The sequence below is a fragment of the Salvelinus namaycush genome, chromosome 25 (assembly GCF_016432855.1).
Source record: "Salvelinus namaycush isolate Seneca chromosome 25, SaNama_1.0, whole genome shotgun sequence".
In the NCBI taxonomy this organism is placed as follows: Eukaryota; Metazoa; Chordata; class Actinopteri; order Salmoniformes; family Salmonidae; genus Salvelinus; species Salvelinus namaycush.
The window spans coordinates 24,442,837-24,470,193 of record NC_052331.1 but is presented as its reverse complement, the minus strand read 5'-3'; the positions used below and the strand labels follow the sequence as shown (position 1 = coordinate 24,470,193).

At 43.9% G+C, this 27,357-nt stretch overlaps 1 protein-coding gene across 10 annotated transcripts in view; it reads left to right on the top strand.

Moving 5' to 3' along the window:
• LOC120020383 (nuclear receptor coactivator 2-like) overlaps nt 1-27,357 on the top strand; it is a 67,782-nt gene that overhangs the window by 19,600 nt on the left and 20,825 nt on the right. For 9 of the 10 annotated variants that reach the window (XM_038963995.1, XM_038963989.1, XM_038963991.1 and 6 more), the window contains 12 exons: nt 11,826-11,929; nt 14,002-14,179; nt 14,598-14,795; nt 15,801-15,902; nt 17,047-17,187; nt 17,306-17,453; nt 21,459-22,770; nt 23,926-24,142; nt 24,481-24,684; nt 24,904-25,086; nt 25,296-25,419; nt 27,028-27,196. In XM_038963995.1, the coding sequence (XP_038819923.1) occupies nt 11,826-11,929; nt 14,002-14,179; nt 14,598-14,795; nt 15,801-15,902; nt 17,047-17,187; nt 17,306-17,453; nt 21,459-22,770; nt 23,926-24,142; nt 24,481-24,684; nt 24,904-25,086; nt 25,296-25,419; nt 27,028-27,196 (3,080 nt within the window). The remainder of the gene's footprint in view (nt 1-11,825; nt 11,930-14,001; nt 14,180-14,597; nt 14,796-15,800; nt 15,903-17,046; nt 17,188-17,305; nt 17,454-21,458; nt 22,771-23,925; nt 24,143-24,480; nt 24,685-24,903; nt 25,087-25,295; nt 25,420-27,027; nt 27,197-27,357) is intronic. The other variant, XM_038963992.1, reaches the window with a different exon arrangement.

Below are 27,357 nucleotides of genomic sequence, written 5' to 3'. Positions count from 1 at the left end.
TTGCGCTCTGGCACACTCAGACAAGAGTGCTCTGAAATCGGAGTAGATCTCCAGAGTGAATTTACGAATGCAAGAGATGCTAACTGAAGAACAGTCGGTCAAGTTTAGAATAGCTAGCTAGAAAAGCGATTCACATTTCTTCCTTGCTAACCAAGTGACACCTGCATCTCTAGCTGTAGCCACGGAAAATAAAATGAGGGGGGGGGGGGAACTCACCCACTCCTTCGATGACATCCTCCCAGGAGCTAGCTAATGTTAGGCTCTGGGTTTTTAGCTTGCTAGATAAATAGATATGCTAGCTTATTAGCCATGTTATAACTGACTTGTGATTATTGCCCTTGCTAGTTTGATTTTATTGACAATCTCGGCCTTAGTTACATTCGTCCATTTTTTTGTCATTGAAACCAACAGTGCATCCCGACTGGGTGGAGGCAGCAAACAATGTACCAGGCCAGCTGTGATTTACAACCTGATAGTAATATTTTTTTGGGCTACCAAGAAATGTATTGGAAAATTGTATTAGCCGTGCGTTGAACTGCATCCATCTATTCTGCCATCATGCAATCTTGAGTCAAGTAGAACCTATTTTTAAAACATGTTATAAAGTTAGTTTTGTAGCATGAACTGGGAATTTGATTTTGACTTTTATATCCGCAAAGTTGTTAGGGCTATTAGCGCACTACCCTTTTAATAAAGTGGAACTATGTTAGACTGCATCTATAGGCTTTCATGTATTGGCAACTGCATTCATATAGGTCAGTGGTTTCCAAACTTTTTATAGTCCCGTACCCCTTCAAACATTCAACCTCCATCTGCGTACCAGGGTCAGCTCACTCTCAAATGTTGTTTTTTGCCGTCATTGTAAGCCTGCCACACACACACACACTATACGATACATTTATTAAACATAAGAATGAGTGAGTTTGTCACAACCCGGTTTGTGGGAAGTGACAAAGAGCTCTTATAGGACACGGGCACTAATAATAATAAATCATTTTGCTCTTTATTAAGCCATTTTACATATAAAACCTTATTTGTTCATCAAATTGTGAATAACTCACCACAGGTTAATGAGAAGGGTGTGCTTGAAAGGATGCACATAACTCTGCAACGTTGGGTTGTATTGGAGAGCGTCTGTCTTAAATCATTTTCCACACAGTCTGCCTGTATTTAGTTTTCATGCTAGTGAGGACCGAGAATCCAGTCTCACATAAGTACGTGGTTGCAAAGGGCATCAGTGTCTTAACAGCGCGATTTGCCAAGAAACTGCATGCAGCCCAATCCAGAAATCTGTCCATGGCTTCTGATTTTTAAAATCAGTTTTTACAGACCCACTTGTTGCAATTTCGATGAGGCTCTCTTGTTCAGATATCGTGGACTGGAGGCAGGGTGTAACAGTATAACTTTAGTACGTCCCCTCGCCCCGACACGGGCGCGAACCAGGGACCCTCTGCACACATCAACAACGGTCGCCCACGAAGCGTCGTTATCCATCGCTCCACAAAAGCCGCAGCCCTTGCAGAGCAAGGGGCAACACTACTTCTAGGTTTCAGAGCAAGTGACGTAACTGATTGAAACGCTAGTAGCGCGTACCCGCTAACTAGCTAGCCATTTCACATCCGTTACAAGGGCATGAAAGGGATAACGAATCCAGTTTGCGTCGTCCGTTTCGGGAAAGTACCTGTGTAATTGCGCACCCAGCTCACGCCGGTGCTTCGCTATATGACATTTGACATTGTCAGTAAGCTTGAGTTCATTTGCACACAAACAAATCACACAGTGATGGAAAGACCTGTGTGTTAACCTTGTTAATGCAGACAGAAAAGAGTTCCAACTTCTTAATCATCGCCTCAATTTTGTCCCGAACATTGAATATAGTTGCAGAGTCCCTGTAATCCTAGATTCAGATCATTCAAGCGAGGAAAAAATATCACCCAGATAGGCCAGTCGTGTGAGAAACTCATCATGCAAGCGGTCAGACAAGTGAAAATTATGGTCAGTAAAAACTTTAGGCTCGTCTCTTAATTAAAAAAAAAAAGTGTCAATACTTTGCCCGTTGATAACCAGCGCACTTCTGTATGTTGTAAAAGCCTTACTTGGGCGCTGCCCATATCATTGCATAATGCAGAAAATACACGAGTTCAGGGGCCTTGCTTTAACAAAGTTAACCGTTTTCACTGTAGTGTCCAAAACGTCTTTCAAGCTGTCAGGCATTCCCTTGGCAGCAAGAGCCTCTTGGTGGATGCTGCAGTTCCCGAAGCCACTTCGGTACACGACTGCTTGCACGCGCGGTACCACTCCACTATGTCTCCCTGTCATGGCTTTTGCACCATCAGTACAGATATCAACACATCTTGACCACAAGTCCATTTGATGCCACAAAGCTGTCCAGTACTTTTAAAAATATCCTCATGTTGTCCTGGTTTGCAGACGAGGATGTCTTCCTTAATTGACCCCCCCCCCCCCCCCATAAACGTAACGGACATATACCTGGAGCTGTACCAGGCCCGCCACATCTGACTCATCCAGCTATAACGCATGTAATTGTTTCAAAACATCTCCTGCCATGTCACTGATGTGTCGTGAAACAGTGTTTGATGAAGGCGTTGTCTGTATAGTTTTTTTGGCCTTGTCATGTTTTGTTTCCAAATGTCTGCGCAAAGAGTGAAGGTTTCCCGCGAGAGCGTAACGGTTAATGTGATTGGATGTTAATTATTTGACAAGGCTACCTGTATTTGACATTGTTGTTATTTCGCTGAACACTAATGTTTTTTTTTGGTAGTGAAACGAGGCTACTCAGGCGAGGGGGGACCTCACCCAAATGTATAGCCCTGTTGGAAAATATAAATGTACAGTTTGAAAATGTTAAGTAAAATATACATGCATGCATGCATGCATGCATACACACACGTGTATATAAATAAATGTGAATCACATTTTTATCTGGTGTACCCCTTGGGGCATTGCGAGTACCCCTGCTTTCTGCTGTTTAACAAGGGGCATGACCTATTTCTACAGAATAAGCCCATTTTTATTCACAACCTATTTAACTCTTCAATATGCTTTTTAAAAGATCGCTTTTCATCTATATTTATAAGCTGAGAGACGATCAATTTGGGCACCATCCACAGTACATATGCCTAAATCATCAGATACATTTTTAAGTGTTCTGGAAAACAACATATACTTGGTTTTATCTGCATTCAGCACCAATTTCAGTTCAACAAAGACTTTCTGTAAAGCAATGAATGGAGACTTTAGCTCAAAGAACCTGGTTGACTGTGGGGTCAATAGCATACACAAGTGTTCATGTAAATGGTGAACAGAAATGGACCAAAAATGTATCCCTGTGGGACACCTTATGTCCAGATTTTTTTCTAACCAGCTACACACAGCCTGGTTCAGGCAAATTGATGAAAGCCTCTGAATAAGCAATAAGTGATCAACAGTATTGAATTCCTTAGACAGGCCAGTGAAGAGGGCAGCACAATTTCCTTTTATCCATGCAATTGAATTAACCACGTTTAAAACCATGGATGCATCAGAGATGGTGCTTGTGCTATAACCTGGTCTGAAACCTGACTGACTACATTTAGATGGGTGGAAAGAGTACTGTAAAATCCTACTCAAGTAGAAGTACTGTTACTTTAATGAAATTGTAATCAAGTAGAGGTAAAAGTATTGGTGTAAATATAAAATATAAAAAAAACTAAAGTACTGAGTAAAAGTGACTAATTTCTAAAATAATTTGCTATTTCAATTTTGATGGTTATTTTTATTCTCTGTGTACAAGAACTGAATTTCATGTGAAAAGGGCGTGGCAATTGAGTGCAAGCTTCACAAATGAATATTAAAAAGTAATTTTCTATATACTACTGTAAATGCAATATTGTTTACATGTAATGCTTCCATAAAACACCAGAAAAGAACCAACACAGCTGATTTTAATATTAAATCTTCAACTTCACGTATACAAATGTTCAAAAGGCATATATTGGTGGAACTACCAATCGTACACAACTCATTTCACTTCTCTCTGAATTTGCCATTGTTTCAGTAGGAGCTGATTTAAAAATATATATATATTTTTAAAGTTAATTGAGTCTATCCTGGCTCGCTTTGCAGTGAAGAGCATTCCAGCACAGCTAAAAAGCCGCTCACAGGTGGCAGATGCAGGCAGGCCTGTTTTGAGTTTTAGAGACAACTTCTTTATGTACGGAACAAATAAAGTAAATCCATTTTGTCCGATGGACTAGCAAGATACCCATCCAGCTCCCCTGTACCTTCTGACCATTTGGTTGTCAGTGATGAGGGGGAAATCTTCATCAGATTAATGCTGCCTTAGATGCTCAGTCTCGTCCTGTGTGATTGTGTCAAGATGATTCTTCAGGTACGCCAAACCTGTACATTGGAAACAACACAACATTCAATGTTTCAGCAAACTCTGTTGTATGTGACTGGCAACACAAGCATGTTATTGGCATTGCAATAGCTCTAACACAGACTTCCACACTTGTTATTCTCAGATACTGAGATTGGAGTTGTTCAATTACAATCAGACCTTACAAATTCTCTAATGTTGAGGTGAGTCCGTGTCTGGCTGTACCCAAACATAGTTATATGCAAAGGTTATTGTCCAGCACCTGTAATGAAACTTAAATAATGAAAAAAAAGAAACCTAAGCAATTAAAGAAAAGACTCAAAGACCAAAAGATATCATCATCATCAAATGGACAATGAGGTTAAAACCTTTTGGAGTAAAGAATCATACCGGCTGACGACATCTTGAACTTTGGCAGAAGGATTGCAGCAGCAATAAGCTGTGGCTCCTCCATCATTTCTCCAAAGTGCTTTTGGAGACCGTTCTGAATGGCTCTAAGTGTCGGCACATTTGGCAGGATGCTTCCAGCCTTTTGAAGTTTTGTTTTTAGTAAGAAGATCACTGCCAGCAGCCACCCCATATGTGTGTTGGTCTCAGACTGTAGAATGTTCAAAGCTGAGACCAAAGGCTTCATCACTTTGCAGTACTCATTCAAGAAGGACATTTCTGCCGGACTCAGCTTGAAAGATAAGGTAAATGTAATACCTCTTAGAATTCTAACATTTCATGGACAATAAATATTACTGTAATAGGAAAACATTACATTCATTCAAAGAATTGCTACTCACATTTTCACTTTTAAATCTTCACACACATTTCTTATGGCATCCTCCTCCTTCGCTTGTATGATATGTGTGATCCTCTCCACAGCCAGGTAAGTTGAGTTCCAACGTGTTTGATTTGGACGGATCAACTGCAGTTTGCACTCATTCTCTACAACTTCGGCAGCTAAGGTTGACCGCCCCGTTTTATTCCACATGGCATTTGGCAAAAGACGACCTGGACAACCTTTTGTAGCCATCACTATTTTGTTTCTGCCAACGCAGAATCTGTTGCAATGAGGTTCAGCGGGTGACATGCACACCGTTGATGCTGAGAGAGTTGATATTCTAGGCTACTGTCATTTTCCAGGATGGAATAGGTGTCTTGGTATTCAACCTGCTCTGATGGCTCGTCAGCATCTGAGTCTCGGTCTGCTGACTCGACTGCCTGGCTCTGCTCACCAAAAACATTGAATGCTTTGATGAAGTTTGATCCACAGTCTGTTGTGGTTCTTACCACTTTCCCCCTGATCCTGTATGCACAATGGATGTCATCGAGAGCACCTGCAAGCACATCAAATGTGTGGGAACCTCTCAATCTCTTGCAAGCGAGTGCAGCAGAACTTCTCACCAGAGTTTCTTCATCTATCCAGTGACATGTGACCCTGATGTAACTTCTTTGAGCTGTTCAACAATGTGGTGGTGGCAGCATAATTTACCCTGCCAAGGTGTGTCATAACTGTCTTCATGTGATTGGCAGCTTCATGTATTCTTGAACGAACAGTAGGTCTGGAGATTACTTTGCATTGAGGATGCAGTGTTGTTACCAACTCTTTAAAAACTGGTTGTTCGACCACAGAGAATGGCTGTTTTCCCTCCCAGATCAAATTTAATGACAAGCTTGTCAACGGTTGCCTGTGAAACTTCCCACTGCCATTATCTCAGACATCTTTGCTTGCTTGCAAGTTGAAGAGGTGTTTGATAGTTCCTTGGTTTGTTTGTCTGTGGTTGCAGAGGTGAGCATATTGTAGTTTGTCATCTTTAACCTCTCTAGGGTATGTGGGACGGCAGCGTCTCACCTCGTCAACAGCCAGTGAAACTGCAGGGCGCCAAATTCAAAACAACAGAAATCCCATAATTAAAATTCCTCAAACATACAAGTATTTTACACCATTTTAAAGATACACTTGTTGTAAATCCAGCCACAGTGTCCGATTTTTAAAAAGGCTTTACGAAGAAAGCACACCAAACGATTGTTAGGTCAGAGCCAAGTCACAGAAAAACACAGCCCTTTTTCCAGCCAAAGAGAGGAGTCACAAAAAGCAGAAATAGAGAAAATTAATCACTAACCTTTGATCTTCATCAGATGACACTCATAGGACTTCATGTTACACAATACATGTATGTTTTGTTTGGTAAAGTTCATATTTATATCCAAAAATCTGAGTTTACATTGGCGTGTTATGTTCAGTAGTTCCAAAACATCTGGTGATTTTGCAGAGAGCCACATCGATTTACAGAAATACTCATAATAAACATTGCTAAAAGATACAACTGTTATGCATGGAATTTTAGTTCCACTTCTCCTAAATCAACCGATGTGTCAGATTTCAAAAAAACTTTACGGAAAAAGCACACCATGCAATAATCTGAGTACAGCGCTCAAAGACCAACACAACCCAAACAGATATCCGCCATGTTGTGTAGTCAACAGAATTCAGAAATGGCATTATAAATATTCACTTACCTTTGATCTTCATCAGAATGCACTCCCAGGAATCCCAGTTCCACAATAAATGTTTGTTTTGTTCGATGAAGTCCATCATTTATGTTCAAATACCTCATTTTTGTTCGCGCTTTTAGCCCAGTAATCAAAATTCATGACGCGCGATCACTAGGTGCAGATAAAGTGAAAAAGTTCCGTTACAGTCCGCAGAAACATGTCAAACGATGTATAGAATCAATCTTTAGGATGTTTTTAACATAAATCTTCAATAATGTTCCAACCGGAGAATTCATTTTATCTTCAGAAATGCAATGGAACGCAAGCTAACGCTCTCACGTGAACGCGCCTGGTCAGCTCGTGGCTCTCTGGCAGACCTCTGACTCATTCCCCTCTCATTCGCCACCACTTCACAGTAGAACCCTCAAACAAGGTTCTAAAGACTGTTGACATCTATTGGAAGCCTTAGGAAGTGCAATATGACCCCATTTCCACTGTATCTTGGATAAGCAAAGAGTTGAAAAACTACAAACCTCAGATTTCTCACTTCCTGGTTGGATTTTTCTCAGGTTTTTGCCTGCCATATGAGTTCTGTTATACTCACAGACATCATTCAAACAGTTTTAGAAATGTCAGTGTTTTCTATCTAAATCTACTAATAATATGCATATCCTAGCATCTGGGCCTGAGTAGCAGGAAGTTTACTCTGGGCACGCTTTTCATCTGGATGTGAAAATACTGCCCCCTACCCAAGAGAGGTTAATGGAGGTTTCCTCTGTGATGCAATCATTTTGTTCTATCTGGGCAAAATGTATATAGCCTGACCAGTTTTGGTTTTATACAAATGAACTTAAACCAGTACATAAAGTGCAATCTGTAATTATTTGGGAAATTACAACTTTTTTGATTTGGCTCTGTAGTCCAGCACATTGGAGTTTAAAATATACAATGACAATGGGGTTAAAGTGCAGACTGTCAGCTATAAGGTGTTTTTTATTCATATTAAATGAACTGTTTAGAAATTACATTATGCTTTGAATAATGTCACTGTCCAAATACATACGGATGTTGGGGAATATTGTTCGTTCTTTTCGCCAGTTATAAGAACTATAGTTTTACCAAACATGATTTTTGGCTATTATTCTAAACTCAGTGATCCAACCAGATATAACTAGATAATAAGAAGCAATAAAAAGATAATGCACATACCTAAAAATCCCAGGTCTCAAAGGTATTTATTTTATCTTCACAAGTGCATTCATTTCACTTTTAGCTATCCCCAACAACTTACATTATGGGGATGGCTAGCTAAACTCAGCAAAAAAAGAAACGTCCTCTCACTGTCAACTGCGTTTTATTTTCAGCAAACTTAACGTAAATATTTGTATGAACATAAGATTCAACAATTGAGACACAAACTGAACAAGTTCCCCAGACATGTGACTAACAAAAATGTAATAATGTGTCCCTGAACAAAGGGGGGGTTAAAATCGAAAGTAACAGTCAGTATCTGGTGTGGCCACCAGCTGCATTAAGTACTGCAGTGCATCTTCTCCTCATGGACTGCACCAGATGTTTTTACTTTTTCTCCCCAATTTCGTGGTATCCAATTGTTAGTAGTTACTGTCTTGTCTCATCGCTGCAACTCCCGATCGGACTCGGGAGAGGCGAAGGTTGAGAGCCATGCGTCCTCCGAAACAAAACCCAACCAAGCCGCACTGCTTCTTAACACAGCGCGCATCCAACCCGGAAGCCAGCCGCACCATGTGTCGGAGGAAACACCGTACACTTAGCGACCTGGTCAGCGTGCACTGCACCCGGCCCGCCACAGGAGTCGCTAGTGCGCGATGATACAAGGATATCCCTACCGGCCAAACCCTCCCTAACCCGGACGACGCTAGGCCAATTGTGTGCCTCCCCATGGGCCTCTCGGTCGCGGCCGGCTGCGACAGAGCCTGGGCTCGAACCCAGAGTCTCTGGTGGCACAGCTAGCACTGGACCACTGTGCCACCCGGGAGGTGGACTGCACCAGATTTGCCAGTTCATGCTGTGAGATGTTACCACACTCTTCCACCAAGGCACCTGCAAGTTCTCTGACATTTCTGGGGGGAATGGCCCTAGCCTTCACCCTCCAATCCAACAGGTCCCAGACGTGCTCAATGGGATTGAGATCTGGGCTCTTCGCTGGCCATAGCAGAACATTGACGTTCCTGTCTTGCAGGAAATCACGCACAGAATGAGCAGCATGGTTGGTGGCATTGTCATGCTGGAGGGTCATGCCAGGATGAGAGTGCAGGAAGGGTACCACATGAGGGAGGAGGATGTCTTCCCTGTAATGCACAGCGTTGAGAGTGCCTGCAACGACAACAAGCTCAGTCCGATGATGCTGTGACACACCGCCCCAGACCATGACAGACCCTCCACCTCCAAATCGATCCTGCTCCAGAGTACAGGCCTTGTGTAACGCTCATTCCTTTGACGATAAACGCAAATCTGACTATCACTCCTGGTGGGACAAAACCGTGACTCGTCATTGAAGAGCACTTTTTGCCAGTCCTGTCTGGTCCAGCGACGGTGGGTTTGTGTCCATAGGCGACGTTGTTGCCGGTGATGTATGGTGAGGACGTGCCTTAGAACAAGCCTACAAGCCCTAAGTCCAGCCTCTCTCAGCCTATTGCGGACAGTCTGAGCACTGATGGAGAGATTGTGCATTCCTGGTGTAACTCGGGTAGTTGTTGTTGCCATCCTGTACCTGTCCCGCAGGTGTGATGTTTTGGTGTACCGATCCTGGGCAGGTGTTACACGTGGTCTACCACTGCGAGGACTATCAGCTGTCCATCCTGTCTCCCTGTAGTGCTCTTTTGGGCGTCTCGCAGTACAGACATGGCAATTTATTGCCCTGGCCACATCTGCAGTCCTCATGCCTCCTTGCAGCATGCCTAAGGCACATTCACGCAGATGAGCAGGGACCCTGGGCATCTTTCTTTTGGTGTTTTTCAGAGTCAGTAGAAAGGCCTCTTTAGTGTCCTAAGTTTTCATAACTGTGACCTTAATTGCCTACCGTCTGTAAGCTGTTAGTGTCTTAACGACCGTTCCACAGGTGCATGTTCATTAATTGTTTATGTTTCATTGAACAAGCATGGGAAACGGTGTTTAAACCCTTTACAATGAAGATCTTTTTACAAATTATCTTTGAAAGACAGGGTCCTGAAAAAGAGACGTTTCTTTTTTTTGCTGAGTTTACTAGCTACCATAATGTCAATGCGGTAGTAGCCCGCGCTACAGCTTATAGTTCCTTCAGCTGTGTGAAGATGTTGGTCAGGTTTAGCTTGTAACTAGCTAGCAACAGGATGAGCTAGCTAACGTTAGCATTATGCTACAGATTGAATGCAACTGGCTAGTAGCAACACTTTGTTAGCTACATAGCCTACATAACAAATGCCATTCATGGCGATAAAATATATTTTTAACTTTACTTTTCGTACCATTACATGTTTCCTCAAGTTTGACACAGAGTTTTTGTATGCAGCCACCTCCACCATCTTTGGTAAGCAGAGCTTACATTCCATAATTACACATTGTTCTCTGCATGAAGCTGAAGTGTTCTTTGAGATGCGGTCAGGGATTTCCTTCCGCATGGTCTTCAAAGACCCGGCCACTGGCTCGGTCTCTGTGTGTCGTCTCCTGAACCTGCTCAATCTCGTTAGGCTCCATTTATTTTTCAAGTTGATTAGGAAAAAAAATTTTTTCGTGGCATGTAGCTGCTTTTTAAATTTTATTTTATTTTATTGTAACTGTTAGAAAATCCTGCTACCGATCATCATTTGGTTTGCATACACAGCTGTGATTAGGCCGTTTTGGCGCGATGCGTGAAATTGAATTGTTTTGGTCCATCTGGTCATGTTACTTGTCACTGACGAACAAGTGAACAGTTCTAGCTGCTACATAAGGTGCAAACTTTATGCTTGCCATGTGTATCCTTTTTTTAGATTGTACTTTGTAATGAATGGTTTTGAAAATGTACTTAAGTAAAAGTACAGCCTTTGAAAAATACTCAAAGTACAAGTACACAGAAAAGCTCCTCAATTACAGGAACGTGAGTAGTTGTAATTTGTTACTTCCACCCCTGCGTTTAGAATACCAATTCGTAGTTCAAAAAGATCTTAGCTGAGAATTAATCAAGGATTCTAATATTTTTTCTACAGTTAATGTAGTTGGTGGACAGGAATGTCAGCTATGTACCCTATTGAGGCAGACAGGACAGACAGCGGACAGACAGCGGACAGCTTGACTCTAGTGGCACCAACCAATGACACCACAGTACGAGGGAGAGAAAGTGAGAAATATGGGAGGGGGAAGAGGAGCTCCGGAGAGGAGGATGACTGGAAGAGACGGAAAGGCCTATTGAGGCATTAATACAATATCCAATCACTCAATGATGCACACTGGTATTTAAGTCAACACACACGGTCCCAAGTACATCAACAGTATGGTGGTTTACTGTTTGCACTTGGCTAGGTATAGACTGTGGGAGACTGTTTAAAACATTTTTTTTTTAAATTATGTTGCTAATGATTATCAGTTGTCCCCGACAAAATAATATTAACACAACAACCTGTTGTAAGTCATTCTCAGGATTGGTAAAATGAGTGCTTCCTAGAAATGAATCAGCACCCACACAAACCACATTTAATTGGCCTTCATTTTAAAAATGAAGGCTAATGTTGACAAGATTCTGTTAGTTTGAATGACAAATTAGTCTCATTGTCTTTTTGATCCTCCCATCTCAGGATTTTTGTTTAGACTATGGTATATTTAAGTAGTCGTGTTTTCTTTCAACACAACACTCCCTTTGCAATGGCTGTGCTGGGGCTGACATGATTACATGTTAACTTGTGAAACATGTCTAACAACCTCGCTCTCCTCCTCCCTCTCCCCCCCAATCTCTCCAACCCTGCAGAGAAAACAACTACTGCCAATGCAGAGGAGGTACAGAAAGCACACGTCTCGTCAACAGGCCAAAGTGTTATTGACAAAGACGCTCTTGGACCAATGATGCTCGAGGTGGGTGTGAGCAATGCACACTATTCACAACACTGACTCACTTTGGATCATGTGATCCTTTACCTTGAACACACACAAGTCACATGATTAGTAGGACTTGTGAAATCGACACATTTAAAATATATAGGGGTGTATAACTCCCCTGCATAGGGTTGTAGCTAACGCCCCTGCAAGTTTGGTAATGCACGATAGAACAAAAAGTAAATCCTCACACTGGTATATTGCTCCCAAAATGTGTAATAAGACAACATTTCGACTCAAAACTGGGTCTTCGGCAGGACAAGTTGTTCACCAATGCACTAGCCTGGTCCTCATATGATGACAGACAGAGAGGTCCCTCTATCTATAAGCAGGGAAAGTGGTCATCAGTGAGTGGCTGCCATTGTTATTCTCCAGTTCTGTCTAATCTGTTGTCAGTGGGTATTTATTCTCCCTCTGGCTCATACGTCTCTGCATTCAGACAGTGGCTGCGTCCCAAATGGCACCCTATTCCCCACATAGTGAATAGGGTGCCATTTGAAATGACCTACGTCATGGCATTGACACAGTAGACTCTAAATATAACTGCTGCGGCCGGTTGTCCGCGCTGTTTGAAGTGGTGCAGGTTGGGAGCAGGGACAATTCACAGCCGGGCTGCTGACGTGGTGGAGGAGAGGATTACTCATCAGTCCTGACGGTAACCAACCATGGGTCATAAAGCAAACTCTGAGAAACCTCTCTGTAGCTACCAAGAGGACAGGCGATTTACCCGAAATCATAGCTTTTAAAACCAGTTTCTGTCTATGAAGAGTTCAACTGTGTTTTCTATTGCACACAGAATAGCTGCAGTAGCACCATGGCTAAAGCAAGTTGATAGAGGAAGAGTGGAAGAGTATTCCTCTTTTAATCGTGTTAGTGTTTCAAGCATAGTTTTACCCTAGTTTGACCCATTTGTCATTGTAGTTTAGTTACATTGTGTACAACCCAAACCCACTAATATGACAGTGAATTGTTGCCAGGCCAGAATAAGCGAGTACAGGCTTAGGCTCAGGGAATGAGTTTAATGGCCTAGCTGTCTTGTACACACTCTCCCGTCCTAACACACACACACACACACTGTCTCTGGCTCAGACTTCCTTTTCTCTAAGCTATTTAGTTCACTGAGGATGATGAGCCTGTTGCTACAAAATGCTCTCAGTTGAGTCGGTTCGCTATGCAGTAATGCATGGTTATACTCTATGGTTATATTCCAACTTGACTGTCCGACTTGCGTGCTGTCATGTTTTAATGATGAAGCCCACGATGCATCCCAAATGACATCCTATTCCCTATATATCATGCACTACTTTGGACCAGAAGCCAATGGGCCCTGGTAAAAAGTAGTGCACTATAAAGGAAATAAGGTGCCATTTGGAACTAAGACTCACTTTTCACATGCTGTTAGCTAGCCCATTTTACGTCCTATCATTCCCTGCTAAAGTTTTGATCTCGAAGCATGTCTTTAGTATGGTAGCTTTGTGCTGCTCAGCCGTAATTGACTATAATTTTGTGTGGAACTTAACTTCTTATGCCCTTTTCTTTGTAATGGCTGTAAAGTAGAAATACGGGTGTTTGTAAAAAAAATAATTATAATATTCCGTAGATGATGGCTCTCTATTTTGTATCCTCACTGTAATGGCTCTAAGAACACTTTGGCTAATGGCTCAGTAATATCACATAATTCTCCTCTTAACCCATTGGAACCCAGGCCCTGGATCAACACCATGCTTGCATCCCAAATGGTACCCTATTCCCTATGCACTACTGTCCAGGCCCCATAGGACTCTGGTCCATAGAAGTCCACTATATAGGGAATAGAACATTTGGGACACAATAGATAACAACCCTGAATATACCAAAGGTAGCTGATGTTTCTCACATTTTCTATACTCTGTCTACAGTTTCTGTCAATTCACTAATAACCTTCTTCTTCTCCTCCCTCGCCGACCTAATTTGTGTATGTGTGTATATCAAAATACACATTTCTGTCTTGTATGGATCAGTTAAGTCTTCTTCTAATAAACCTCATCTTCTCCCAATGCCTTCCTCCACAGGCTCTGGACGGGTTCTTCTTTGTGGTGAACATGGAGGGGAACATTGTGTTTGTGTCGGAGAACGTGACCCAGTACCTGCAGTATAACCAGGAGGAGCTGATGAACACCAGCGTCTACAGCGTCCTGCACGTAGGAGACCACGCAGAGTTCATCAAGAACCTGCTGCCCAAGTCCCTGGGTGAGTTATACTATACCTTTCTCTCACTCCTTTATCAATCCATCTCTGCTGCCCAAGTCCCTGGGTGAGTTGATGTACCCACTCACACTCACTGTGATCCATCTATCAAATATATACACTTTTGCGATTAATGTCTAAATCATCTAAGTAATTGAGTTGAACATGAAGTGTGATACCAAGGTACCATTGACTTGCATTGGATTTGTCACAAATGCTAAAAAGATAGCATTTGAAACAGTGGCCAGGTAAACAAAACCAAAGCATAGGTTGCTGTTATACCTTCTTTAAGAAGATTTTAGATTGCCAGTGAATGAGTCAATCATGAATTAGACAGGAAATTATATGATTTGATATTCGGTGCCAATGGGGACAGTAAGTTGATCGTTTTGACCTTTTGCCCACTGTGTGTGCCCCTTAGTGAACTGCAGAGCACCGCGGTCCAGTGAGAACCCCAACAGGAATAGCCACACGTTTAACTGCCGCATGATGATCAACCCCCACGGGCCCTGGGAGGGAGGTGAGCAGGAGCCCCAGGACCAGGAGGTGCAGCAGAAGTATGAGACCATGCAGTGTTTCGCCGTGTCCGAGCCAAAGTCCATCAAAGAGGAGGGCGAAGGTACATAAATGTTTGTTTACCATCAACTCAAACTTGAGTTGAAAACTCACTTTACACTAAAGAAAATTCAATGATTGACATAAGAGGTGAATAAAAGAGAAAGGATGTTTAATGTCATCATGAAGTACCTTTATGATCAGTTATCCACTCCCCTGTCTTCCCATGAGGGGTTAATGCTGAACTCTTGGAATGATGTCTTCTGTCTGAGTAAATGTCACTAAATCTTCCAACATGGAACATTAATGTTTGTGTCAGATGTTACATGTGCACTTCAAGAGCACTACACTCTACATTCCTAAAATGATTAGTTTTAGAGTTTTTCCAATTTTGGATGCTATTATTAGTATGATTTATCACGAGAATACACTTTGTGGTCAGCCATATTGGAGTGCTGAAGCTTTGGTTTGGACAGAAATCACAGACTTGGGTCGCGTTCATTAGTGCAAAACATTTTACAATGAAAAACAAGCGTTCCTTATTGGACATGTACAGGTAGTCCCTCCCCTTTTCGGGCTGTTTGTTTCCGTTCGTTCCTAGTGAATACAGCTCTATGTGGTTGGGTGTCTTCTCTCCTCTCCGTTCATCTCCATCTCTCCAGTGTCCTGTCCTCCTTTAGATTCCTGTCGTCCGTCAGACACATCCTCAGAGAGGACCATGGGACGTCTAATTAGTGTCTGCCACTTCCTCCTTTCCCTTGGAGCTCCCAGGGAAATATGTCTTGTCTAATTTTAGTACCGCCATCCATCCGCCGCTGCTTCCAAGATATTCTGCAAAAAATGTATTTTGACATTAAAACCGCATCATAGCTGCAAATTCAATGGAGACGTGTTGATGTTGAGTAAGGACAGTAGCCAAGAGAGTTGAGGCAGGGTGTGAACTGAACATCGCCAAGTTTTATCACCTACCGCCTCCAACCAAGCGGATAACTTGGAGGTCATGTTCATGAACTTGGGCTACTTCTAGGTAAATATTTTAATATGTTTGTTTTTGGTTCTCCTCGTAAAGATTTCCAGTCTTGCCTGATCTGTGTAGCACGAAGGGTTCCTGTCAAAGAGAGGCCCATGCTCCCAACGTACGAGAGCTTTACCACAAGGCAGGATCTCCAAGGTAGGGGACAACTACTACGGTGCTACTGTACTGTATTCATCTGTTCTAAATAAGTCTCATCACCTCTGTGGGTTGGGTCTCAGAGTTTCATCATTCGCATTCAATGTTTGTTTGAAATCTACATTAGGATCAAAATTCTGACACCAGTTGAATAGCCTATGCGCAATGAAGCCATTGTCTCATGTCAGAAGGCTGTTTGTCTGATAACTTGCAAGTACTGATGGGATAGCTAAAAAGAAGTCTGTCTACAAAATACTGTCCTAACATTTGAAAATGTTACCAAGGTGATATCGTCCACTGAACCCCCTTTCATCCTCAAGAGTCAGCGTAAATCTTACCATAAACTTGTAACTAATATACGTGTTTTTTTTTCATGAGCGCACGTCTTCACGTTGGTAGAATCAGTATCTATGAAATTCAAAATGTGCACAAAAATTGGCTAGCTAACGTGTCTGCTTGCTGGCTGAACCAGTCTCAAATTAATGCTAACAATGCCAATTCACATACTCAATGTTGAATACTCCCACGAAGCATTGTGCATTAGCTAGAACTTCAATGAGTTTTCATGATACCTGTTGTGATTAGTGCACCGAGTTCTACAGCAGAGCTGACTGCTCTCTGCGAAGTTATTGCGTTGGCCAAATGATACAAAGTAGCGAGGCATAGTTCCAGCTATCAGATGCTGATTTTTGAGAACAGTTCCATAACTTTGGTGCCTTACATCTTAATCAACAAGCTGGCAAACTAGCTACTATATGGCCAGTCAAACAAGCTTGCACTAGGCTGCTAGTTGCAGCATGGTTTGTCGTAATAGCTAGTGCGTCATAGCTTCCGAGAGCGGAGTGATTTTCAGAATTAGAAACTAGTGTTAGGCGGATGAGCATAATCTTGATTTTTAGAGCTGAGTTCCACGTCCTACAAGAAAGATGGGTTGAGGGACGAGCGTCGCGTAGGAGTGATGCGATCTGATGTAAGACAATGCAATGAAGCATTGTGTTTCTTTCTGCTTTGCTTGCTGTTCGGGTTTTTGGCAGGGTAATTGTAAAGCACTTTGTGACAACATGCTGATGTAAAAATGTATTAATAACATAAAGTTGTTTCATTGATTGAAGCTGGGGAAACTAACTTAGCATTGTAATTGTAGGTAAGATCACGTCGCTGGACACCAGTCTGCTGAGAGCCTCCATGAAGCCAGGCTGGGAAGACCTGGTCAGGAGGTGCATCCAAATGTTCCACCTGCAGAACGACGGGGAGATGTCATTTGCCAAAAAGCATCAGCAAGAAGGTACGTCTCACGGGCTCTCTAGGCCTTTGATCTTCTGTTGATTAATGCCCAAATTTGAAAGCATGTCAGGAAATCTCTCTCTCCCCCATATCTCTCACTCTCTCATCCCTCTCTCCAGTCCTGAGACAGGGCCATGCGTTCAGCCCTCTGTATCGCTTCTCCCTGTCCGACGGTACTATTGTGTCGGCCCACACCAAGAGCAAGCTGGTGCGCTCCCCTGCCACCAACGAACCTCAGCTCTACATGTCCCTCCACATCCTCCAGAGGTACGTCTCCCCTGAACACCACCTCTCTAGTTCAGGGTTATTCAACCAGGGATCACGGAGGTACTGCAGGGGGGGCTGCGAAAATATAAAAAAAGTGTTTATTTTTTATTTCATTGTCTTTAGTTATATTGCTTGCAACAACAGAATAAACACATTTTTTGTTACTTATCTACAGTAGAAAAGAAGAGAATATATTATTTCTAATGATGTCAGCTTCAGTTTATATACACATAGGTTGGAGTCATTAAAACTAGTTTTTCAACCACTCCATAAATTTCTTGTTAACAAACTATAATTTTCGCAAGTCGTTTAGGACATCTACTTTGTGCATGACACAAGTCATTTTTCCAACAATTGTTTACAGACAGATTATTTAATTTATAATTCACTGTATCACAATTCCAGTGGGTCAGAAGTTTACATACACTAAGTTGACAGTGCCTTTAAATAGCTTGGAAAATTCCAGAAAATGATGTCATGGCTTTAGAAGCTTCTGATTGGCTAATTGACATAATTTGAGTCAATTGGAGGTGTACATGTGGATGTATTTCAATGCCTACCTTCAAACTCAGTGCCTCTTTGCTTGACATCATGGGAAAATCAAAAGAAATCAGCTAAAATTGTAGACCTCCACAAGTCTGTTTCATCCTTGGGAGCAATTTCTAAACGCCTGAAGGGACCACGTTCATCTGTACAAACAATAGTACGCAAGTATAAACACCATGGGACCATGCAGCCGTCATACCGCTCAGGAAGGAGACGCGTTCTGTCTCCTAGAGATGAACGAACTTTGGTGCAAAAAGTGCAAATCAATCCCAGAACAACAGCAAAGGACCTTGTGAAGATGCTGGAGGAAACAGGTACAAAAGTATATTTATCCACAGTAAAAATGAGTCCTATATCGACATAACCTGAAAGGCTGCTCAGCAAGGAAGAAGCCACGGCTCCAAAACCGCCATAAAAAGCCAGACTACGGTTTGCAACTGCACATGGGGACAAAGATTGTACTTTTTGGAGAATGTCCTCTGGTCTGATGAAACAAAAATAGAACTGTTTGGCCATAATGACCATCGTTATGTTTGGAGGAAAAAGGGGGATGCTTGCAAGCCGAAGAACACCATTTCAACCGTGAAGCACGGGGGTGGCAGCATCATGTTGTAGGGATGCTTTGCTGCAGGAGGGACTGGTGCACTTCACAAAATAGATGGCATCATGAGGTAAGAAAATTATGTGGATATATTGAAGCAACATCTCAAGACATCAGTCAGGAAGTTAAAGCTTGGTGGCAAATGGGTCTTCCAAATGGACAATGACACACAGCATACTTCCAAAGTTGCAGCAAAATGGCTTAAGGACAACAAAGTCAAGGTATTGGAGGGGCCATCACAAAGCCCTGACCTCAATCCCATAGAAAATTTGTGGGCAGAACTGAAAAAGAGTGTGCGAGTAAGGAGGCCTACAAACTTGACTCGGTGTTACCAGCTCTGTCAGGAGGAATGGGCCAAAATTTACCCAACTTATTGTGGGAGGCTACCCGAAATGTCTGACCCACGTTAAACAATTTAAAGGCATTGCTACCAAATACTAATTGCGTGTATGTAAACTTCTGACCCACTGGGAATGTGATGAAAGAAATAAAAGCTGAAATAAATAATTCTCTCTACTATTATTCTGACATTTCACATTCTTAAAATAGTGGTGATCCTAACTGACCTAAGACGGGGAATTTTTACTAGGATTTAATGTCAGGAATTGTGGATAACTGAGTTTAAATGCATTTGTCTAAGGTGTATGTAAACTTCTGACTTCAACTGTAGATCAAATGACACTAATTGGAGCCAATTACACTCACTGGAGTATATGACATGCACTACTGTAAAAAAATAAAAAATAAAAAATAAATAAAAAGATGCCTCAAGTCATCAACTGGCAGCTTCATTAAATAGTACTCGCAAACACCAGTCTCAACGTCAACAGTGAAGAGGTTACTCCGGGATGCTGGCCTGTTCTTTTGCCCATCTTAATCTTTTATTTTTATTGGCATGTCTGAGAGATGGCTTTTTCTTTGCAATGCTGCCTAGGACAGCATCCCGGAATCGCCTCTTCACTTGACGTTGAGACTGGTGTTTTGCGGGTACTATTTAATGAAGCTGCCAGTTGAGGACTTGTGAGGCGTCTGTTTCTCAAACTAGACACACTAATGTACTTGTCCTCTTGCTCAGTTGTGCACCAAGGCCTCTGACTCCTCTTTCTATTCTGGTTAGAGCCAGTTTCGCTGTTCTGTGAAGGGAATAGTACACAGCGTTGCACGAGATCTTCAGTTTCTTGGCAATTTCTCTTATGGAATAGCCTTAATTTCTCAGAAGAAGAATAGACTGATGAGTTTCAGAAGAAAGTTATTTGTTTCTGGCCATTTTGAGCCTGTTATCGAACCCACAAATGCTGATGCTCCAGATAGTCAACAAGGCTAAAGACCAGTTTTATTGCTTCTTAATCAGAACAACAGTTTTCAGCTGTGCTAACATAATTACAAAAGGGTTTTCAAATGATCAATTAGACTTCAAATTATAAACTTGGATTAGCTAACACAACGTGCAATTGGAACACAGGAGGGATGGTTGGTGATAATGGGCCTCTGTACGCCTATGTAGATATTCCATTAAAAATCAGCCGTTTCCAGCTACAACAGTTATTAACAATGTCTACACTGTATTTCTGATCAATTTGATGTTATTTTAACGGACAAAAATTTGCTTTTCTTTCAAAAACAAGGACATTTCTAAGTGACCCCAAACCTTTGAATGGTAGTGTAGGTAAGCTTTCTTGAATTGGACATACATTTTTGCCAACAAATGGCTAACATTTGTTTAAAGAGCTGCTCTTAGCGAAAATGTGTTTGGAGTTACTTTTCTAGCTAATAGGTAATATTACTGTTTACAGTTATAGTGTCATTATTTTTCCCTCCCTACATTATCTTCCAAATCTATTCATTTAAAAAAAAAATTGATTACCTTGCAATTATCATTTACCTGATAAGACATGACAAAAAAAATGCTAACGTATGTTTGGAGTCACTGGTTTGCCTGGGAGGGGGTCCCTGGGCAAGAGAAGGTTGAAGACCCCTGCTCTAGTTCAACCCCCAATGTTTGGGCCTCAGCAGCCATTGACATTGACCCTGGGCCGTTCTACTGATTCTAATTCTATGGGTGCATCCACACAACGGAGGCTCAGTTCATCCCTTGCCACAGCTAATATGATGTGCCCCACCTCTTAAACATAGTCAGGGGCTGTGTGCCAAATGCCACCCTATTCCCTGTATAGTGCACTGCTTTTGACGAGAGCTCTATGAGCTGCAATCTGAAGTAGTGCACTATCAAGGAAATAGGGTGCCATTTCGGAAGCAACCCCAGTTTTTCACCCGTTTATCTGGCGGCCTTGGGGCAGAGCGCGACAGGAACAGGAAACAATAACAGGACTTGTTGTTGAGAATGAGTGGATCAACTGCAAACTTGGCGCTTTCTTGTCTAATTCTCAAACTCATGTTGCTTCAGTGCCGTGCACAATGACGCCTTTGTGTTTTTAACTGTGCCTGAAGCTGCTTAAGCCCGCTCGGTGCGTACTGCTTTATAGCTGTGGACTGGAGACCCCACTGGCGTTTTGAGTTTGCGCTGTCTCATAGGAGGGAACTTTAGTTATTCGCCTACATTATCTTTTATCAGTGTCTGTCATGGAAGTAGTACTGTGTGAATGGAAAACGTTGACAGTAAATGCCATTTTTTATGCTTTTCTATAGTTTAGGCAGAATGACTGAAAACAGCTTCCTTAAGTATTTGTGCATTCCAAATGGCACCCTATTTCCTTTATAGTGCACTACTTCTGACTAGGGCCCATAGGGCTGTGATCACTTCACTATATAGGTAATAGGGTGCCATTTGGGATTGAGCCTATGATTATGTCCATCTCCATCCCTAAAGCTGTGTGTCTATTTGTTTTGCCCTCTTCCAGGGAGCAGACGATGTGTGGGATGAACCCAGACATGTCTGCCCAGGGACAGGGGATGGGGAAGCAGCCAATGAACACTGTGTCTTCACTGACTCCTCCCAGTGTGGGTGGGCTGTCACCAGGGTTGGGGGGACAGGACACAATGGTTGGCAGCAATACCAACATGGCCACCACGGGTGGGCGTTACAGATGCCAGGGGGCTATGAACCGTTCTCCCACTCCTCGGGGTAGCAGCAACTATGCACTCAAGATGGAGATGAGCAGCCCGTCGCAGGGCAGCCCCAGTGTGACCTCTCAGGGGGGTCAAGGTGGCGGTGGTACCATGCTGTCCCCACGCCACCGCCAGAGCCCCAGTGTGGCGGGTTGCCCCCACGTTGTTCCCACAGGACCCTTCTCCCCGACAGGCAGCCTGCACTCTCCACTAGGGGTGTGTAACAGCACAGGGGTGGGGAACAACCACAGTGTCTACACTGGTAACAGCTCCCTCAATGCACTTCAGGCCCTCAGCCAATGCCACGGGGTCTCCCAGCAGGGGCAGTCCATAGGGTCACCTGACAGGAAGCCAGGCAACATGCTGCAGATGCAGAGTCCCCCTGGTAGTGGTGGAGCTAGCAGCACTAGTAACCCCAACCTCAACTCCAGCCAGCTGGCCAACCGCAGCAGCTGCACGTCTGAGATAGAGATGTTTGGAGCGTACGGGGAGCAGTCCCAGCCAGACGGGGAGGAGAGGGAGGACGTGGAACAGAAGAAATCGAAAGATGACACCCTCAAGCCTTTTGGAGGATCAGGAGGAGAGCTGACCGAGGCCCAGAACAGGCTCCTCAACAGTAAGGGCCACACCAAGCTCCTGCAGCTACTCACCAACAAGTCAGAGCACATGGAGCCCTGCTCGCCCCACGGGGCCCCTGGGGGAGGCGAGCCCAACTGTAAGGATCCCGGGATGGGACCAGGGGGCCACAACAACCACTCCACCTCGCTGAAGGAGAAACACAAGATCCTCCATAGACTCCTCCAGAACAGCACGTCCCCGGTGGAGCTGGCCAAGCTGACGGCTGAGGCCACGGGGAAGGAGCTGGGTCAGGGCCAGCAGGACCAGGGAGGACCAGACTGTATGGCTGCCACCATGGCTGAGATGGCCACCAAGCAGGAGCCCACCAGCCCCAAGAAGAAGGACAACGCTCTGCTGCGCTACCTGCTGGACAAGGACGACAACACCATGCAGGAGAAAGGCATCAAGATTGAGCCCGGGACAGAGATGAAGCTGGCCAATGTGAAGACTGAGAAGCACGACCCGGGATACAACATGGCAGACCAGGTCAGTAGAGCAGCAATGTGATACATTGGTTGCGTCCCAAATTATACCCTATTCCCCCTATGGGCCCTGGTCAAAGGTAGTGCGCTATATAGGGAATAGGGACACAACCACTGATCGAGAGTCTGAAGTAGGAGGTAGAGGTTGTAGTAAGTCTGTGTTCAGGGGATAAGAGGTGGATGGATGGGTGGATGGATGGATGGGGAGGTAAAAACTACAGCTTGTAAGTTTAGTTGTAAGTTAGGCTACACATTTCCTCTAGGGGAACTACAGAGATTAATCTCAGATGAGAATATTGAGCATAATATAACATATTGTTTTATGCCATATTTTTTTTGAAAATCTCCTGAAATACACTACATTCAGAGATCTCTTTTAGCATAGCCACAATATGTGAGTTCCAATTCTCCACCCTTTTCCCAAAGGGTGCACTTGCACACACCATTTTTAACAATGGTGAAGACTCCACTCCAGTCAATGTTTACTCCAATCCAATACTTTTAGATCATGACGGGAAGTGCACACTTTGGGAGATTGTTAGAGAATCGGGACACTGCCCGAGAGGAGGCAGGAGGTGGAACAGGAACTAACCAACAGCAGGTCACCCTGGCATGCAGACGTGCAGTGCACAGGGAGGAGGGCAGAGTAGAGCTGCGAGCCGTGCGGATCGGAGGGCAGAGCAGCCTTACATCATACATGACCTCATTAGTTCAGCTTGCTATTTATATCCTCCCCTCTATTCATTGGCCTGCCTGTATGAAATGGCCTGGGCAGGAAGATTCCATTCCCATCTGTAGGCCTCTCTCCTCTTTCTCTCTCTCTCGCGCTTTCTCTCTGCTATCATATTTAAATGAAAAATGTAGCTCATTCTCAGTGATGATGGGTACAGTAATTAGCCTAGGCTAGCTATGCACTGGAATCGTTGATTTGAAAGCGATCCACATTTTAATGTGGAGTATTCAGTGTTTTCCTGCGCTAGAAAATATGTTCCACAATATCTATATATTATTTATGTACGTAGTACTCAGATGTTCTAAATGCTCATGGACACAGTCTCCCACATTCTACTATCCTACTCATGTCTGCTCCCGAAGTCTACTTTAATGCATATAAGACTTGTCTGTGTCTTTCTGTGTGTGTGCTTGGATGTGCATGCAGTCTAGTGTGCTGGAAGACATCTTGGATGATCTGCAGTGTCGCCAGCAGCAGCAGCTCTTCTCAGGCCAGCACCACCAGCAGTCCAGACCCGTGTCTCTGCCCGCCAACGTAGACAAGCAGTCCATCATCAACGACATCCTGCAGATGACAGAGAACAACAGCAGTCCCACGGGCACCAACACCCAGCAGAAGGCCTTCCCAGGTATGGGCCCAGGACGTGAGTTAACCACACCCCTGCTCTTATCTGTTCTAGGTTGCATCCCAAATGGCACCCTCTTCCCTATGGGTCCTGGTCAAAGTAGTGCACTGTATAGAGAATAGGGTGCCATTTGGGAAGCAACCCAAGTAGCATGAGATGGTAGTAGCCCTTAACCACAGATCTGAGATCAGCTTACCCTCCCCAAATCTTAATAACCTTCATCATAAAGAATATCTGACCCGGTGTTAGGGGCAACTTCTACCTACTTTGTCCCACTTTTGGGGAAAAGATTGTTAGGTCAAGCCAGTATAGTTTAATAAGATGATTGTGTAACTTTTTCTGTCTTGTGCTCCCAGACTTCAATGGTCCCAGGATGGGTCAGGTAGGCCAACGGCCCCCTGTCCGCAGTATGACACTGGATCAGTCCAACATGTCTGCCCATGGTTCTCCCCGATCCTTCCCTCCTCCCAGGAACAGCAGCCCCTACTCTGTCATGCAGCAGCAAGCCATGATGGGAAACCACGGAATGCTGCAGAACCAGGCTAACATGGGCAACCCAGGTGAGGAGTCTAAAAATTCATTAAGCATTACCATCAAAATGTCTAGTGCAAATTTAAGATATGTGCTCTGTGTTATTAGATATAGGAGCAGTCCCAAATGGCACCCTATTCCCTATATAGTGCACTAATTTTGACCAGGGACCGTAGGGTCCAGTTTCAGTGTTTGTAAGCTGAGCCAGGATCACTTCTAGTCTGTCCTCTTCTTTCCCCCTGTCCCAGGCTTGCCCCAGGCTAGCATGCAGCAGGGTTGGGGTCCTCAGGGGCCAATGGGCCAGGCTCTGCAGCAGAGAATGGGGCCTGATGGTCGCATGGTGCCCAACATCTCAGCTGGAGTCCCCATGAGGCCCAGTAACCAGCAGCCTGGACTCAGACAGATGGTCCCAATGCAGATGATGGGAAACGGTAGGTGCTGGTGCTGCCCACCTTTTTCCACACACACCTTGCCCGTTTTTCCACGCACACCTTGCCCTTGTTTCTCCACGCACACATTTACAACTTGCCGCCGTTTCTCCAAACACACAAACGTCTCCATTGTCTCTGTATCCATCTAGAGCCATATGAAGCCCATAATTTAAGTTATTCTGAGTATTTTCATAATGTCTGTTGAACAGTGCAATCAGATATGGAGATGGCTGGTCCTCCCTACCCAGGACAGCAGGCACCGCCCAATCAGACAGCCCCGTGGCCTGACCGCATGATGTCAGTGGATCACGGGCCTTATGGGAACCAGAACCGGTAACTAGCTACACACCGTACAGACCCCTTCTCTCAGTGACAGTACAATACACCTCTCTGCTGTCTGACACGCTCTTTTGAGAAGTAGTGCACTATATAGAGAATAGGGTACCATTTGGGACTAAACTAACTCAGTCTGAACCTACTCTGGGCCCGGTTTACCAAAAGCATCTTAAGGCTAAGTTCATCGTTAGAATCTTAGTAGGAGTATCGTTAAATCTCCGAGCTGTTTCCCAAAACTATTGTTAATAACGTTGCACTTAAATGCTTGTAATCTAACGCCTGCCTCAGACCACTCGTAGAAGTGCATCAATGGGTGCTTTTTTTTTGACCTCCCACACAGATCTCCGCTAAACATAAAATCACATGCTTTATCCATCTCTGTGACCACCGATAACCTTAAAACAAAGTTGCCTATAAATACAAAGTTGCCAATGTCTTTGCAATTGATACAACCAACATACTGTATAAAAATATGCTTTAAATGAAAACTGAGATGACTGCATTAAAATATAAACAGTAGGGGCCTCCCGGGTGGTGCGGTGGTCTAAGGGACTGCATCGTGCTAGCTGTGCCACCAGACACTCTGGGTTCGAGCCCAGGCTCTGTCGCAGCCGGCCGCGACCGGGAGGTCCATGGGGCGACGCACAATTGGCCTAGCGTCATCCGGGTTAGGGAGGGTTTGGCCGGTAGGGATATCCTTGTCTCATCGCGCACTAGCGACTCCTGTGGCGGGCCGGGCGCAGTGCTCGCTGACCGACACATTGGTGCGGCTGGGTTGGATGCGCTCTGTGTTAAGAAGCAGTGCGGCTTGGTTGGGTTGTGTTTCGGAGGACGCATGGCTCTCAACCTTCGTCTCTCCCGAGCCCGTACGGGAGTTGTAGCGATGAGACAAGACAGTAACTACTAACAATTGGATACCATGAAATTGGGGATAAAAAGGGGGTAAAAAATTATTTAAAAAAAATATATATATATAAACTATTTTGCTACTTGTAGGCTACTGCTATGTGTCTCAACATATTTCAAGATGTGTAGCCTATGTGCACAATGATGTGCCAAATCTGTGATTTTGTGCATTTTTATTGGGTAAACATTAGAAAAAGCCACCTCCAATAGGTGATATGTCTCTAGGCGCTGATCCGTCGTCCGTATTGTGAAATAATTGTAATGTTAAGGAAATATTTTAAGGTATAAAGCTGATCCGAGAGCAGCACTCCCCTTCCCTTTCCTTCAATCCTATCAGTATCGACACATGCTCCAACAACTTCAGTCAGGGGCTGTTGAGTGAGTCAAAATGACAGTCGTATGGTATGCACATGATGGTGTGTGTATGATGAGAAGCAGATGATTCACCGTGGTGATCTCCTTGGCCACACTGCCCTTTCCAGTCTGACCTTTGACCTCTAACCTCAGACCTTGTGTTGTGTTCTTGCTCTTAACACCCACACTTTTTTTTCTCGCACCGATTCTACTGATAGCGGCTACCTCGAGAGGGTCTACTTGCAATAACTGTGATATGTGATTGTATTTTCCTACTGAACCTTAGTCTGGATCGGAGCGTCTGCTAAATTACCTTAATGTAATGAAACGTTGTGTTCCCCACAGACAGGCTTATGGTAACCCCCAGGATGAGGTACTGTGTTCTCCCTTGCGGCCTGGGGAGGGTCCTTCGGACGGGGATGCCCTGCTCAGCCAGCTCTACTCAGTGCTGAAAGACTTTGACGGCCTGGAGGAGATTGACCGCGCCCTGGGAATCCCCACTCTGATTAGTCAGGTAATCTCTATTAGCCACTCTAATCTGCGCAGGCCACATATGTACTTGAGCAGGGTTTCCCAAACTTGGTCCTGAAGCCCCTCCGGGGGCACGTTTAGTTTTCTTCCCTAGCACTACACAGCTGATTCAAGTTTTGATTATTTGAATCGGCTGTGTAGTGC